This window comes from Morchella sextelata, assembly GCF_020137385.1.
Source record: "Morchella sextelata strain SCLS chromosome Unknown scls_26, whole genome shotgun sequence".
In the NCBI taxonomy this organism is placed as follows: domain Eukaryota; kingdom Fungi; phylum Ascomycota; class Pezizomycetes; order Pezizales; family Morchellaceae; genus Morchella; species Morchella sextelata.
Genome location: NW_025408641.1, coordinates 882,158 through 896,953, shown reverse-complemented (window position 1 = coordinate 896,953; position 14,796 = coordinate 882,158). Strand labels below are relative to the sequence as shown.

Genomic DNA, 14,796 nt, shown 5'->3' with positions numbered 1-14,796 from the left:
GGGAACATCCAACCCAATCAAATCCCGAACAAGTATCATCGGACGAATACTAAATACACTACATACCCGCTATGTAGTAACAAGATAGAGAATTGCTGTTGATTGGAAGGGGGAGACTGTTGAACAATACGGATAGTTAATATACACTTGCTCCTATCAGCTAAAACCTCATTTCATAAAACCTTGATACCAACACAACTGTTGACAGTTATGAGCAACTACATACCTAGCTGTAACGAGTGCTGGATAGCTAACTGTGTTTCCCTTTCTTGAATAGAGTCCGCGACGCAGATCCTCCTGAGAGAAAAAAAAAAACCTTCCCCCCTTCAGATTTACAGTCAACATTAAGGCACGCGCGCGATACATAGCAAGATTGCAAAAGCCCAGACCCGCCAACGCCTCGTGCTGGTGTTTGAAAGGAAGACAGATCCACTTAATAACCAGATCCGGAAGGCCGATATTTAAAAGTGGCGAGACCGACACAATGAAAAGGAAAGAAACCCGGGAATCGTGCATGTTGACCCGCACAGATTCTCTTTTCGGCCCTTAGGCTAGGGTGCTTTACTCTATGATGTGCATCATCTCGCATATGAAAACTCGCAATGCCGAGTCCAAGAATATTTGACAGACTGGTATTATACCGTGTTGGTAGTAAATGGCATGGAGTGTAACTCTCAAGGTTACATCTGGTTAGGTGTCGAGATACAACAAACCAACAGGCACAGCCTACCTCCATATATGCAAATCTTCACCCTCAACCTCATGCCCTTGCACACTTGCTACTCCTGTTCCTGCTCTTGTTCCTAGAAATGTCAATTCTGACAGCACGAGGGGAAGGCTCATCCTAGTTATAGTTTCGCAAACGGCCATACCCGGCCAATGATCCACGCGCCCTTGTGTATGTCGTTATTTACCACCCAGACATGAAAGTTTCTCTACTCTACTCTAAGTGCCTATCATCCAAGGTTGGGTCGAATCACTTACAGGGATTAATCGACGGGAAACGCACGGTGATTGGAAGGCGGACCGTCGCCAATCGGTGATTGCCCGTGTCTGCTTCCTCCCTTTCCACTAGCGCAGAGGGATGGGTGGTTGAGAGCCCATCGCGACAGCACTACGAGTCTGGGCTATCGCATACAAGTTACATCACGGGTGACCAATAACCGATGTCGGTATTAGGGATTGGGCTTTCTCCACGTGCGCCTCACCTGAGTGAGGTGGGAAAGGGTGGAAGAGGAGGAAGAGAGGGGACTTCTTACAGTGCCTAAGGCATGGAAGACAGTACCTGCTACTGGATGAGAGGCTGCGGATGACTCTGGGTTTACGAGAGGGTGGTCATAAAAAGTATCCATTACGAGTCAATCAATTCCTACCTTTTTTTCTCTCCGCCCCCCTCTACTCTGAATCTCTGTTGGACTTGCAAACCTGTTATTTGTTACAATACAGTTAGTACATACTTACATGTATGTTTGGGTGTGAACAGCATTTGTACTCTCACCAATAACTCTGAACTGTCACATCTTTCCAGAAGGAAAGGAACAGAACATAATCCCCCCTGCTTCTGATTTCTTTATCCACTGTACCTACTGTACCGTCTACCGGCTTTCTTACTACTGCAGGGCCTACATAGCCGCTGCCCACCCAGTACCGTTCCTTCTGCGTCGTAACGCAGCAGCACCCATCCCATCTCCCCACAAAACTTGTTGTAGGCGCCAAATATTTCAGCCCTGCCATAGCATAGCATTGACTTTCTCTCTTGCTTTGATCTTTGCCGTACGTCGCGTCATCGCATTTGAATCTGGGGACAAAAATCGTTCTTTCATTATCAGGGGTACAAGTTGTTTTTCGCGCTTTTGGTAGGTACGTTATCTGCAATATATCGCTTGCTATTCAGTCGCGCTTCTCTCTTAACTAATGGATAGTTAGCATCACGGATTTTGTTTTTCTTACATACATGTTCTTTTGACTTGTCTGGACCTTTGTCACTAGTATAATTATTTGGGGGTTTAAGAAGTATCTAGTCCTGCCTCTCCTCCCCTTACTATTTGGCGCCTGCATAGACATCACATCACTCCCAAGACCTCAAGGTAATAAGAGGTTTTTTATCACACGACGCCAGGATCTGGATCTTTCCCCTTCTTACTAGTCATTCTTTATTTTTCCCTATAAACAATGGCGTCCCGGAAGCAAGGACAAGAGCAGCCATACTCCACCCAGCAACAGTACTATCAGTTGCACCCGGCTCAAGCGTCGCAGTTTTCACTACACACCCCCACGGACCCAAATCCGCCAAACTCATCTTTTCGGTCTCCCGTGATGGACCAGCAACAACCTGTAACTGGGGTAGGACAACAAAGATTACCACGGGTATTTGATGGGGACGAGTCACCTGTGGAGGAGAATTTCAATGAACAGTCGCGGGTTCGCGAACAGCAACTGCCTCAAGTGGTGGAGCAGGAACAGTCGTGGGTTCGCGATCAGCAACTGCCTCAAGTGGTGGAGCAGGAGCAGCCGCGGTTAGAATACTCTGTCCCAGAGGGTATTGAGAATAATCATCAGCCCCAAGGTCACGAACAGCAGTACCAAGACCACGAACAGCAGTACCAGGGTCACCATCAGCAGCAGCCCCAAGGTCAAGAACAGTACCAGCAGCAGCACCAATCGCAGCCCCAAGCACAAGATCTGCAGTATCAGCAATCCTCATCATCACCACCTCCACCAACTGATTACCTCCACCAGTACCAGCAAGGTTACGACGCACATATCCAAGCCCAATACTCAACACCCCTCCCCTCGCCGGGCTTCCCTCAATCACAATTTGAAGCTCAACAAACTGTCCGACGTACATCACAGCAGTACGGCCCGGCACCACAATACGTATCACCACCACATTCGCCATCTTTCCCACCACCTCAACGATCTGCAACATTCCGACCACCGCATCTATCATTTCCACCACCTCCCCACTCACCTTCCTTTATACCTCACCCGCAATCTCCTTCGTATCCGCCACTTCCCCAGTCTCCAGGATACCCACCACATATACCACATACACCAGGGTTTGCACCACAAACTCTGACATTTCCACCTCCGCCCACATCAGAAATCTATCAACCTTCAGTACCAGTACCACAATCCACAATAATGTCAAGTTCAGTACCTCCAGCGACGGAAACGCCGCCTCCTACAGATCAGGGCGTGGAGTTGATTACGAGACCGCCAGAGCCAATTGTCGCGGCGTCATATACACCCGGAGTTGGAATGGAGGGGCCGAAAACTCCGCTTTATACACCGGGTGGCGGGAGCGGACCAAATGGAGGGACTCATGCGCCAGGCCAGATTGGGCATCCAAATCAGCAGCATGGGAAGGATGAATATCAACATGGGCTTTGTGATTGCTTTGGCGATATTCCTACTTGTAAGTTACTTTTGCATTTACCCCACTCTTCCCCGCTTTTTCTTTGATGCGGGATTGCTTGAAACTAATCATTGAGGGTGATACACAGGCTGTATAGGGTGTTGGTGTCCATGCATACTATACTCGCGTACAAACCACAGATTAAAAACTATCCCCAACTCAAACCTTAATGACTTCCACCATTGTAATACCCATTGCGTTGGGTGTTGCGTCTTGGCACCAGTATCATGTAACTATCCACACCTCCTTCCCATATATCTCCCTTAATACTAACATAAATTAAAGGGATATTTACTTTTCTCCAACGTGGCCGCATACGGGAGAAGTACCACCTCGAAGGCACCCTCATGAGCGACTGTGGAAAGGCTTATTGCTGCGTCATGTGTACGCTTGTGCAAGACGAGCGGGAAGTCAGTGATCGTGAGGATGAAAGGAGGAGAAACGCAGGACCAGGCAGTGGTGTAGTGGGCGAGACGGGGTATATGAGACAGAGTAATATGATCTACGGCTGATGGATTTGGACGTTTTTAGACTTCCTGTGATTATTTTTTTTCTTCTTTTTCTTTTCTTGGGGCTGCATGGGGTTTGATTTTGATTTTTGATTTAGCGGCTGCGCTCAGCTCAGATGGTATCATATATTACTCTACTTATTTATTGGGATGGGTCGGTCTTAGGGGTTTTCTTCTTTTTGTATATTTTTTTTATATTTCTTTTGTCATCTATATACTAGGGGTTTTCTTTTTCCTTGAATACCTTAGGGTCGGTGACTCCATGTTGATAATTTTCTGGGGTGGTATATCCTTTTATTTCCTAATTTGTTTCTATATTGAGCTGGAAGGACGGTCCTTAAGATCTTTCATTAATGTGTAAATTGTATAAATGTTTAGTGTATCAATCCGCTAGAAACTGAAAACTAAAATAAATGCCATTAATGTAATGCATTACCATAACGTAACCTTCAACCCTTTCAGCCATAGGGCTTTTATAAAAAGGAAAACTAACGGTTGAACTTCGCCCTAGTCAGGAGGGGAATACTGATAAGCCATGAACTCAGCTGCTGCCAGCACAGCACATACACACGCTAAGACGTTGGGATAAGAATTGCACTAAGCAAGCCAGTGGCAAAACCCGCGGGAAATGCAGCCGACGAAGCAGTCGCGTGCAGCGTGCGGCGTGCCGAACCTTATTTCTGACCCGGAGACCTGCTCTCGGCTGCCGGCAGGGGAGGGCGCGATAATGTATGGGTCATGAGTTATCACTCGTAAGTAGGCGTGAGATCCAGCGAAGGGGGTGTTTATGTAAACTACCGGGGAAGGGGTTCTCGCATAATGAGAGAGGGAATAGATTTGAAAAACATGTATAACCCAGTACTAGGAGGTGTTTTTGCTCTGGTGTCGGTATGGTGTTGTGGTGGGTACGCGCTAGGTTAGCTAGGTAGGGTGGTTTAAGGCGTGCCTTGCGTAGACGCCGTAACTTTTGCCAACAGAGGGTACTGGAATAGTTTAGACAAAAAGTCCTGTTATTAGTGATTCAACATGGTTAGAAGCTGTTGTAGGTAATACTTGCGCATATCCCCTAGATATACTAGGCTAAATAGGCCAAACCCGCGTACCAAGGCGACCCTAGCCATCTTGATCAGTATATTCAGAAGAACTACAAGGCTGACAATTCGTAAAACAGAGAAACTGATCCTCGTACCTTGTGCAGAGTTATCCGCTCTCGACTGGTCCCGAATTGGTAAGTGTTTATGTACTGTACTAGCTTCGGGGGTCAGTCTTGTTTTAAGATGTTTTACCTCGATGTAGGGGTTGATAACACATTGCTATATATACCTAGCATTCGCGGTCAGCTAATTGACAGGAAGATCTGCCCATAGAGTATTGCATACGTGTAAACGAGTGAGGGCTCATATACCGAATACAAGATACATACATGTATGCATCGGCGATCTCTTTCAAAAGCCCTACTCTCCTACTAATCATTGCCAGTGCCTGTACATATACTCAATGCATACATGTCCATCCCCAATGCCGCCCCTGCTGCGATCATATAGGACCCCGTAACCTCACCACTTACCTTCAAATAAACAAATCAATCAATTACTCAATTAACGAAACCCCCACGCTTTGAAACATCGAGTGACATCCCATGATGCACACCACACCACACCACCCCCATGACCACAAGTACGCAACCCACCCACCCACCTGCACATGTCCGGTCCGATCCCCAATCCTTATTTCAACATCACACCGCATAAAAAGGTGGGTGTGGGGTGGGGCGAGGTGAGGTGGGGTGGATGCTTTATCCGTTAGTTAACCCCAGTTGCGCATGCAGCGCAGTTGCACCCATACTATCAACCCTCGAACCCCACCACCACCACCACGGTCTTCCCCGCCGGTAAAAACAAAATAGTAACAAAAAAACAAAAATAACCGGATGGAACGTATGTAGATGTATGGATGCCTATTGTATTCTATATAGACTACATGTATTGTATATCCCCCATCTCCCCAGCTATCTATCTCGATCGTTCTGCTCATTCTTACCCACTACAACTACACTACAGTTTCCCAAGAAAGAAGGACGAAGAGGAAGAAGAGGAAGAGGAAGACGTAGAGGTTACATGGTGCATAGGTAGGTGTTATCTGACCCCGCCTGCACCAACCGGCCGTTTTTCCACACACAACAAAGGGAAGAAACAAAATAGGACCCGCACAGCAGATAGAGGTAATGATACTGGTGCAAGTACTCAAAACCATTCAGAACCCAATCCCCACAAACCCAACGTCCGAAACCTAACCCAACCAACCCGCTGAACCTCGACTCACCCACCACCCCAACCCATCCCAACCACAACCCCAAACGATAATTCAAAAATAGCCCAAGATGGTATCCAGAAAGAAAGAGACAAAAAAAAAGGTAATAATAGCTGTTGTCACACAACAATAAGCAAGAAGAGAGGAAAACTAAATCTGTACTATTCGAAGAAAATAAAACCATGGCCGCCATAAGCTAAAAACCGAAAAATCAAAAACACAGAAAAAGACAAACCCCCTGCAAACGCAAATGTTTCCTACACTTTTTTTTAAAAAAACCCCGTCACACCAATGCGGCTAGTACTCGGAAAAACATACAAAAGCCAAGAAGGAGTTAAAAACCACAAGAAAATTCATGACTCCGTTGCACACCGTGTGCACCTGTTCAAAGCTAAAGCCCAAATAGAATGTCCATCAATTCCCATTTTCACGACATTTTCCCCGTTACTATAATACCCCTCCTGGTAATACGCCAGGTAACGTGATATCTTGGCCCCTTCCGTAGATACTGGATCCACTACCTCCTGGTATCCCGGTTCCAGGTCCAATTGAGGTTTCAAAATTACCGTTTCGCCTTAACATGAACATTGGTTTCCGTCCCTCTTTGTCAAGCTGCTTGAACAATATCAACGGCTTCTCGTCCAATCCCAAACAACGCTCCTGGTCTCCATGCACAATGTACAATGCGTACTGTCGCCAGTCTGCCTGGATGTTGTACCGCTTCAGAGCAGCGGGGAGAACCTTGTAACAAGGATCATCCATGGATACCCTGAACGACTTGAAAATTTCGACAGTAGGTTGTGAACCGCCGGCAGTATTAGGAGGCTCTTCATCAGGGGACGTTTTGGCAGATCGTCGTTCAGGTGGTTTGTGCGACGAAGAGGTGTGAGTTGTATTTGGCGAGAGATGGTTTATCGTTGACGGAGAAGTTGGTGATGGCATAGCAGAAGAGTCCCTGATATCCCTTATAGCTCCATTCGTTGCTGTTGGGGGTGGTTCATACTCGTTTCTCACGGTATCTGGATGTGTTGGATGGGTGGGAGATGCATTCTTCGGAGTTCCAAGTATGAGTTTCTTCATCGAAAACTTTCTAGACAAGCCTTTTCCTGCAGATGGTGCGGGCAAGAGATTTGGATTGTTGACAGGGAAAGCTTGTTCTTGTAGCTGCTGCTCCCTCTCCCTTTGACTTTCCCTCTCCCTCTCTCGTTGTTCTTTTTCCCGTGCCTCTCTTTCACGAGCTTCCCTCTCCCTTTCCCTTTCCCGTTGCTTAAGCTCTCTCCGCTCTGTTTCACGCTCACGTTCATCTCCCCGTGATGATACTGAAGGTTCGGGAGGGTATGCGACCGGCGTCATTAACGGGGCGTTCGGATATGTGCTACCTTGCGGCGTTGGGAGTGACTTATGGCTGTTCTTGATTATGCGCCACACCGGCAATAGCTCTTCGCGCAACTTGACAAAAGCATCCTGCATTTTCTGCAGGTCGCGTTCGGCCTGCACAATCCTTTCATCCCGCCGACGTATGATAGCGATTAAGCGCTGTATGTCGTTTTGTGTGGCAGCCTTCTCGTTTTCATCGGCGTCGGCGGCTGGAGCATGCGATAAGCCACCAATCAGCATTCGGCTGCTTGCAAAGGGGTTTTTTTCTAAAAAGGAAAAAGGAAAGAAAAAAGAAAAACACGGGATTTTAGGATGGAATGGAACAACATACAAACAGGAACATAATGTTCTGGCTCGATCGTTACTCCGTGGGCGACTTTTAGATGGTAGATATTCTTTAGGATCGTAAGTCGGTGTCCCACACTCTTTATCCCAATATCCCGTAGTTCGTCGTGTTCTAGATGGATAAGTGCTTCGCCATCGATTCCTTCCTCTGTAGAGATCGATCTCATCGGTCAGAATCAAAGTAACACTACCACAATCGAATGGTATCCCATTCCATCCCATCTCAGATATGGATTTTGGTGACGATAGAGATGATGGAGGGGTAGATGAATGGAGAAGAACGACCCACCTATAAAACATTCTCTATATTGATCCAGCCCTATTGAAGCAATATAGGTCCCGACATCCTCAGTGTCCCATTCAGAGATATGACTCTCAGGAATGTCTGAATCCCGCGGGTATGTGGGGGTATGCTGGCCACCGTCCCGCGAGGGAATGGAGTTTGTCGGAGAATCCGGCTGATAACTTGGAGAAGGCATCCCTAGCTCAGGTATTATCGACGGAAAGTTGAGGGCGACGGGAGGCGACAGGGGAGGGAGACTAGGGGGAGAAGACCCCGAAGAGCTCGGGGTTCTTTGCTGTTGGTACGTCGTGGTGGGAACTTTGAGGGTTATGTTGTTTGTGTAGTTGCTCTGGTCGAGCTCTTTGGTGAAGCGAGCGGGGAGTTACCTGTGGCTTCCCAATGTGGAGAACTGTCCTGGTATGGACGTGAGAGGCGAGCAGATGTGCTTTGATCCACGTTTGATGGGTACAGCTGATGGGTGGGTAGAGGATGAGGAAACGTGCAGGTGAGGTTTCCTTTCCTTTGCTTGGGGGGGGGGGGAACGATGATGATGTATGTAGACAGGGTAAGGGGCAAGCAGTGGGTGGGGATGGGGCGGTGTGGGATGCGTGTGGTTGGATGGTTCTGTTGTTTTATTTTGGTGGGGGGCTGGTTGGTGGTGAGGTATGTAGGTATTCCAGGGTGAGTATGTAATTCATGTGTGTGCGAAAGTATATCTTGATCTATGCTTTTCAGGACGAATTGTAGATACTCTGGTTATTACTAGTATGCGGCTAGCCCTCTTGTAGTGCTCAAGAGCCTAGATGTCTAGACACATGTAATCGGTATGGTACTAGTAAGTAGTAGTACTACTCTCTAGACTACTGCAGTAGACAAGAGCTCTGTCGGTTACTGTAGGATGATCAAGGAATCGTAGGCGCACAACCGTACAAAAAAAAAAACCTGTGAGATGGTGGCCGCAGTAGGTAGACAGGAAACAAGAGTAGTAGAAAACCCCCGGATTCCCACCGCAACCGATACGATCCCTGGGAAACAAAAATAGCGAGTCGCAGCAACTTCAATTATGCCCTCGAGAGCTCTCGCCCAAGGAGAAACACAATGCAGAAAAAACAATACGACACACGTGCACAAATGTTCGGAAAAAAACCAGGTCGAGAACGGAAACGAATCCGACGGGCGAAAACAATTCAGAAGGAGCGGACGTCGCTGGCTGGTGACGAGGAGAAGAAGGACCCTAAGAGGGGACGGAGAAGGAGAGAGAAAGGGAGAGAGGGATTTGTTACAATATTTTGTGATATGGTACGTCTCTAGGGGGCGGGCAGGCCAAGGACAAGACGAACCCTCCCCAATTAAAGATGCTCACTGAATAAAGAAAGAAGCTTCTCAATCGGCATGTGTCTAGAGAGTCAAAAATTCTACACCATAACCACCTGCTGGCCAATGCACCCTGCACACTCCCCCTCTTCCGCTTCAGGTCCCTGTCGGCGTGGTGCTGCTGCTGCTGCACAAAGATCACAGAACGCATAAGGTTGTGTCCAACGAAGATCGAAAGAGAAAAAAAAAAAGAAAGGCGAACAACAACCCCAATTAAGAAACGGAGAAATAGCCGCAGCGTTAATAATCGACCGGAGAAACTCTGTCTTCACTTCAGCCAGCGACCGATTAGCGGATCAAATCGATTGTCACTATCCCATACCCTGCTCTGATTTATGGTACGGTAACGGGCGTGCGTGCATAGTTTCCAGACCGGAATGAAAGAGGCCCTCGATAGGTGCCAGCCAGGCCCCCAAACAACACTTGGCACAGTCCTTCCACTCCATATATAATACTCTAGCAACAACACAACACAGCAGGTCCCCTGTATGTACGTATCTACTAACATAACATTCCTTTCCAGGGTATGTAGTATTTCGCTAACTAAGGATGGAACAGGGCTAGGAGCCTGGGTTCTTGAACAATTGGTAATTAAGAAATTACTAGTTGAAATTTGATAATATCATGACATCCTCAGACGCGAATAATTTCATAGGCCTGTGAGGACTTAATCATGAAGCAAGCCACTCTAGGGGAAAGGCCACCTTTAATTTTGCCACGAAGCACCAGATATTTGTTTAGCAAGGCACCAAAGAAAGAAACGGCATTTGAACCCCCAGTGCCCCTGGTGGCAGTTCACCATTATTATCGGAATGAAGAGAAATGCATGGGGAGTTATGATGGCCTCCTAACAGATTGCGGCGCCTGTGGCGCATGCCGAGAGATTTAACACCTGATTACAATCCATATCTTACAAAGGGCCCTAATGGGGCATTTGGATTTATAAACTGTTAATAACTCCCTAAAGCTCTTGGCTATTACAATAGACAATACTAATATTTGCGAAGATGTGTTAACCTGAATCATGTGATATCACTCGGTCCTCACTAAAATGGCACCGAGTGTTATCGTAAACTGACGATAGGTTTTCCAAATCTACAATATATCGGGGTGGGTCAAAGCCCATGACTTTGATATAAAGTCACACAAAGACCACTTAGCTGGCCAGCGGCGTGGAAATCAACGTCAGCCCCTATAGAGGAAGCAGGTGCCTTAAGTCAAAATAAGTTCCCAATGCCTAGCTTAAGTATCCAATTCTGATAGATTTCCAGTCTCAACCCGTAGTGGTGCGGCCACCCCCCATAGCATCCATGACTTGAGACTCGAAACATGTTCTGAAGATAGTTAGTCTTACTGCTTCACTAGCATCCGTATTAACCGCCACAAATACCCCCACGGAGCGAAAATACACCTTACCATAACCTCATAGACATCTCTCTGATACCACACGCCCTCCAAGTAAAGCGCCACGCAATCCACCGCTCAGGTAACAGTTGCGTCACAGAAAATCACTCGCTACTCGACCGCACAATCAAGAATCCAGACGAACAGCCCCCAAGCCCTGATACACTTGCGAGTATGTTTCTTCCGCCGTACAGCGTCTAATTTCCATACATAAGTACCGGCATTGCGCTCACTCCCCACCACGGAGAGCGTATAAGGGGGCTGTTTGGTGAGGCCATATATCAGCTATCACACACCTCCACCGAGCGCACCGGTACCTACCTCCCAAAACCGCGGTAGCGAAAGCAGACCCCGCACTCGACCGCGGGGGGGTGCGGGACACAAGTAATCTCCTCGGCTTCTATGTCCGACAATAGTCCGTACCGTGCATCCCTAGATCTGTCGTTGATTAGGAAAGACTGCTAATGCAGCCCAATCTCCGTGGGTACGTGGATAATGAACTGATTTCGGGCTGGAGGTATAATATATGTGGGGAAGGGGATGATGGGGTAGAGCTCACTCAGGATCCTCGCGCTATGGTGTAGGGTTCTTAGGGATAAGAAGGCCAGAGTAGTACCGCGAGATGTATCAAGTTCACTTGATTCCTCACATCTTCGGACTCCAAATTCCATAGGATATTTGTTCAAGACACATCAGCATCATTACGCAGCAGCCGAAAGCTGCTCCTCGTTTTTGTGTTCTAGATTTTTTTACTATTGCTGACGGTACACATAAATCCCACATAAACCGACGGACATGTAAAAATATTAGAATATTTATCTCCTCGAGCTCCATATTATGCTGCTCAACCAAGCCAAGAAACAGAGCATCAAGATAAATAAACACAAAAATACTCGGTCTACCAGCTTCATTATACACGTGTACACCCATCCGAGAGACGCCCCCTACTAGTACTTAAATCAAGATAAAAAAAAAGCAAAAACATGCACCACGATAATCTAACAGAGCATGCTTCTTTGAGCCTCCCGCATGCATCCCAACCACTGAACAACAAAACATTTGCTAGAAAGCGCTTCAGAATTCAGAATAAAAGAATGCGTAAGAACGCCCGGAAGCCAATTGCTAATGCCAACTGCTAATGCTAACTGCCGCTGAAACGCCTTAAATCTCCCCTTGCCCACCCTCCTGACCGCAACCCCTTCGAGTCTCATATCCGTGATATTTCTCATCCGATAAAATAAAGCAAGATAATCGATAAGAAAGAAGAATTAAAGAATGAGTTACCGAGCACTTTAATTCTCCTTCTTCTCACCGTCTTCACTGGTGCTCTCATCTTCATCCTCGCTCCTCTCATCCACGGCATCGCTGGTAAGGACATATCTCTTGGCAATCCTCAAAATCAACCACAACCAGAACAAATTGACAGCTTGCAAACTACCAAGAAGAACAATCGCAACGCTTTGAGCCAAGCCCGACTTGTAAGTCCCAGTCTCCCAATTAAGTTCCCAGGTTCCAACACTCTTAAACTTGGTCAATACACTCCACAGGATTCCCAGGTTGAGGAAATGGCGCATGTAAATCCAAACAAAGATGAAGAACCCAAAGTAGGGCCCGATAAACCAGTGGTCAAGATAGTTCAATGTCTTCGAGGTAGCAAGGAAGAAATCGGAAATGTCGTGGGTAACAAAGACAGCAAGGCCAATCCAAGTGAAGTGGAAACGGTAGCTCAAGGCGATAAGGCTGAGAGTGACAATGTGATGTCCAACAAGCTCTTTGAAATCCTTGCGAGGTTTCTCAAGCTGAAGAAGGAGTACAATGCACTGTTGGAGCCAATATGCAGCCTGGAGGAGATAATAGGCCTTGAAGTCGGCAGTGTGGGTGCGGTGGGGGTACGCTTCGTAGTAAGCAGTGGTGTTGAAGTACCAGATTGGAGTTTGGTACATGACGTATAATCCAAACGGACCAAACACTGAAAAGTAGATTGCCGTGTATGACTGCTCCATAAAACGAGATACCTTGGCCTTCTTGGTGATGTTGTTATAAAATGCAATTGGGCGGAGGAGCTGCAGCATCAAGAATTCACGAGTGAAGCTGAAGAGGAACGTGTAAAAGAAAACAAACGCCAAATCACGAGGGCCCTTGTCATATTGGTATTCGGTTGGTGCGTGGGAGCTTGGATCCGGAGCAGTACGGTACGAGAGGAATATGCAGGCGTGTAGGGGATTGGAGGGGGTGGGGTTAACGGCATAGCCTGCTAGAGCGATAATCATTACGAGGAGAGGATTCACTAGCGAGGACTTGTTAGCACTTTGAAGCTCAAGGGAAGAGTAGATTGACGTACACCATGTTTTACGGTAGGACAGCTCCCTGTACCAGGTAAACCAGTTTTCTGGTCGTGATTTTGACATTGACAGCTTTCTTCTTCGCTGTTTTGACGCGGCTCTCTGTTAGGTAAAAACGATCAGCGTCGCTGTTGGAGTGCGTGACTTAAGGGGTTGGATATTAATTCGTACTTGATCTTTCGTCGTAGGCATCGTAGAAACAGCCGGAGCTGACGTATCGCCCACCCTGATATCCTCCCCTAATGACGACCTTCGCTTGACTCGAGCCATATTGCGCAATTCTTTTTTTGTGTTCCGGATCGAGTTGTAGAAGCTCGTGCGATTCAAGGCTGTCTCGGAGGTGATTATTGTGACAGCACGCGATGTGTAGTGACCCCTTTGGAAGCTTGAGAACTTGCAGTGGCAACGGAGGCGACCGAGGTTGTAATGACGAAGTAGAAGGAAGGTTCCCAAGACCGGAGTGAGGAGTGATGGATGGATGGGAACAATTATATATTTATTTACAGAAAGGAAGCAAGAAATAAAGCAGAGGAGGGGAGAGAGATGGGTAGGAGGTGAGAGAGAGGTGGGCTGTAGAAGAAGAATCCTTCTGGAAGAACACCCTGCAACAAAAAACTTAGGGAGAGACGAGGGTACACAGCTTACCCTTACCATATCAGGATCGGGACCAGGGGGGAAATGGATCTCCAGGGAACCAAAACGTTCCGACGACGCTTCTGGATGGCGACAACGTGTATCCTGGACCAGGGTGCCTGGACCGCTTACTTTCCCGGTAGCTCGGAGCCCGCTTCCCGATTTTTGGTCTACGCGAAACTCGCTCGTAGTATTTATTCGACGAAGCGAAATGTCCTGTAGATAGAGTGGTTTCCCGTTTAAATATTCTTGTTTTGGTAAGAAAAACGGATGCTTGATAGTCCGGATACTTACGCGTTAGCCGCGGTTATTTGCACAACTTCTCACTCGGCGCGAGCAACTCCGTAGGGCGTCACCATGCCAGCTGTGGATCACCGATGATGTGGATAACTTATAAATATATTTCTTCAGCCTTTATAGACTGGGCTTTGTAATTATCGATAAACTTGTATATGCTGACGGCATTGAGAAATCTATGATACAGTCTGGAATTACATGTTCTTGTAGATCTCTCATGTACTTACATGTATGTTGCCCTAGGTACATGTGCTTTCATGATATTATATCAGAGTCTGTTCTCGCTTCGTCTCGTTTCGACATGGAAACGAAGCCTCCGAGAATCTTATGTTATTCCTGTCACCACGTCATGAAAGGGTCTAGTGCTATTGATATATCACAAGCCCTTGATCAACATCTTTAGCTGCCATCGATAATTTGCCGATGTACAGAGTCACGATAATTACCCCGAATTACTTTTCAAGTCAGGTGAAATCCGAAAAAAAAAAGATTAATTCCAGCCCC

At 47.0% G+C, this 14,796-nt stretch overlaps 3 protein-coding genes across 3 annotated transcripts; 1 reads left to right on the top strand and 2 right to left on the bottom strand.

The window, feature by feature from the left end:
* Positions 1-2,172: 2,172 nt before the first annotated feature.
* On the top strand, positions 2,173-3,930 carry H6S33_008510 (uncharacterized protein; the record flags this gene model as incomplete). Its single annotated transcript, XM_044839866.1, has 4 exons — positions 2,173-2,749; positions 3,029-3,418; positions 3,507-3,647; positions 3,704-3,930. The coding sequence occupies 4 exons, from the start codon at positions 2,173-2,175 to the stop codon at positions 3,928-3,930; spliced, it is 1,335 nt and encodes a 444-aa protein (XP_044688055.1).
* A 2,754-nt stretch (positions 3,931-6,684) lies between these two features.
* On the bottom strand, positions 6,685-8,438 carry H6S33_008509 (uncharacterized protein; the record flags this gene model as incomplete). Its single annotated transcript, XM_044839865.1, has 3 exons — positions 6,685-7,823; positions 7,946-8,107; positions 8,249-8,438. The coding sequence occupies 3 exons, from the start codon at positions 8,436-8,438 to the stop codon at positions 6,685-6,687; spliced, it is 1,491 nt and encodes a 496-aa protein (XP_044688054.1).
* Positions 8,439-12,312: 3,874 nt separating this feature from the next.
* H6S33_008508 (uncharacterized protein) lies at positions 12,313-13,632 on the bottom strand (the record flags this gene model as incomplete). Its single annotated transcript, XM_044839863.1, has 3 exons — positions 12,313-13,307; positions 13,362-13,464; positions 13,534-13,632. The coding sequence occupies 3 exons, from the start codon at positions 13,630-13,632 to the stop codon at positions 12,313-12,315; spliced, it is 1,197 nt and encodes a 398-aa protein (XP_044688053.1).
* Positions 13,633-14,796: the final 1,164 nt, after the last annotated feature.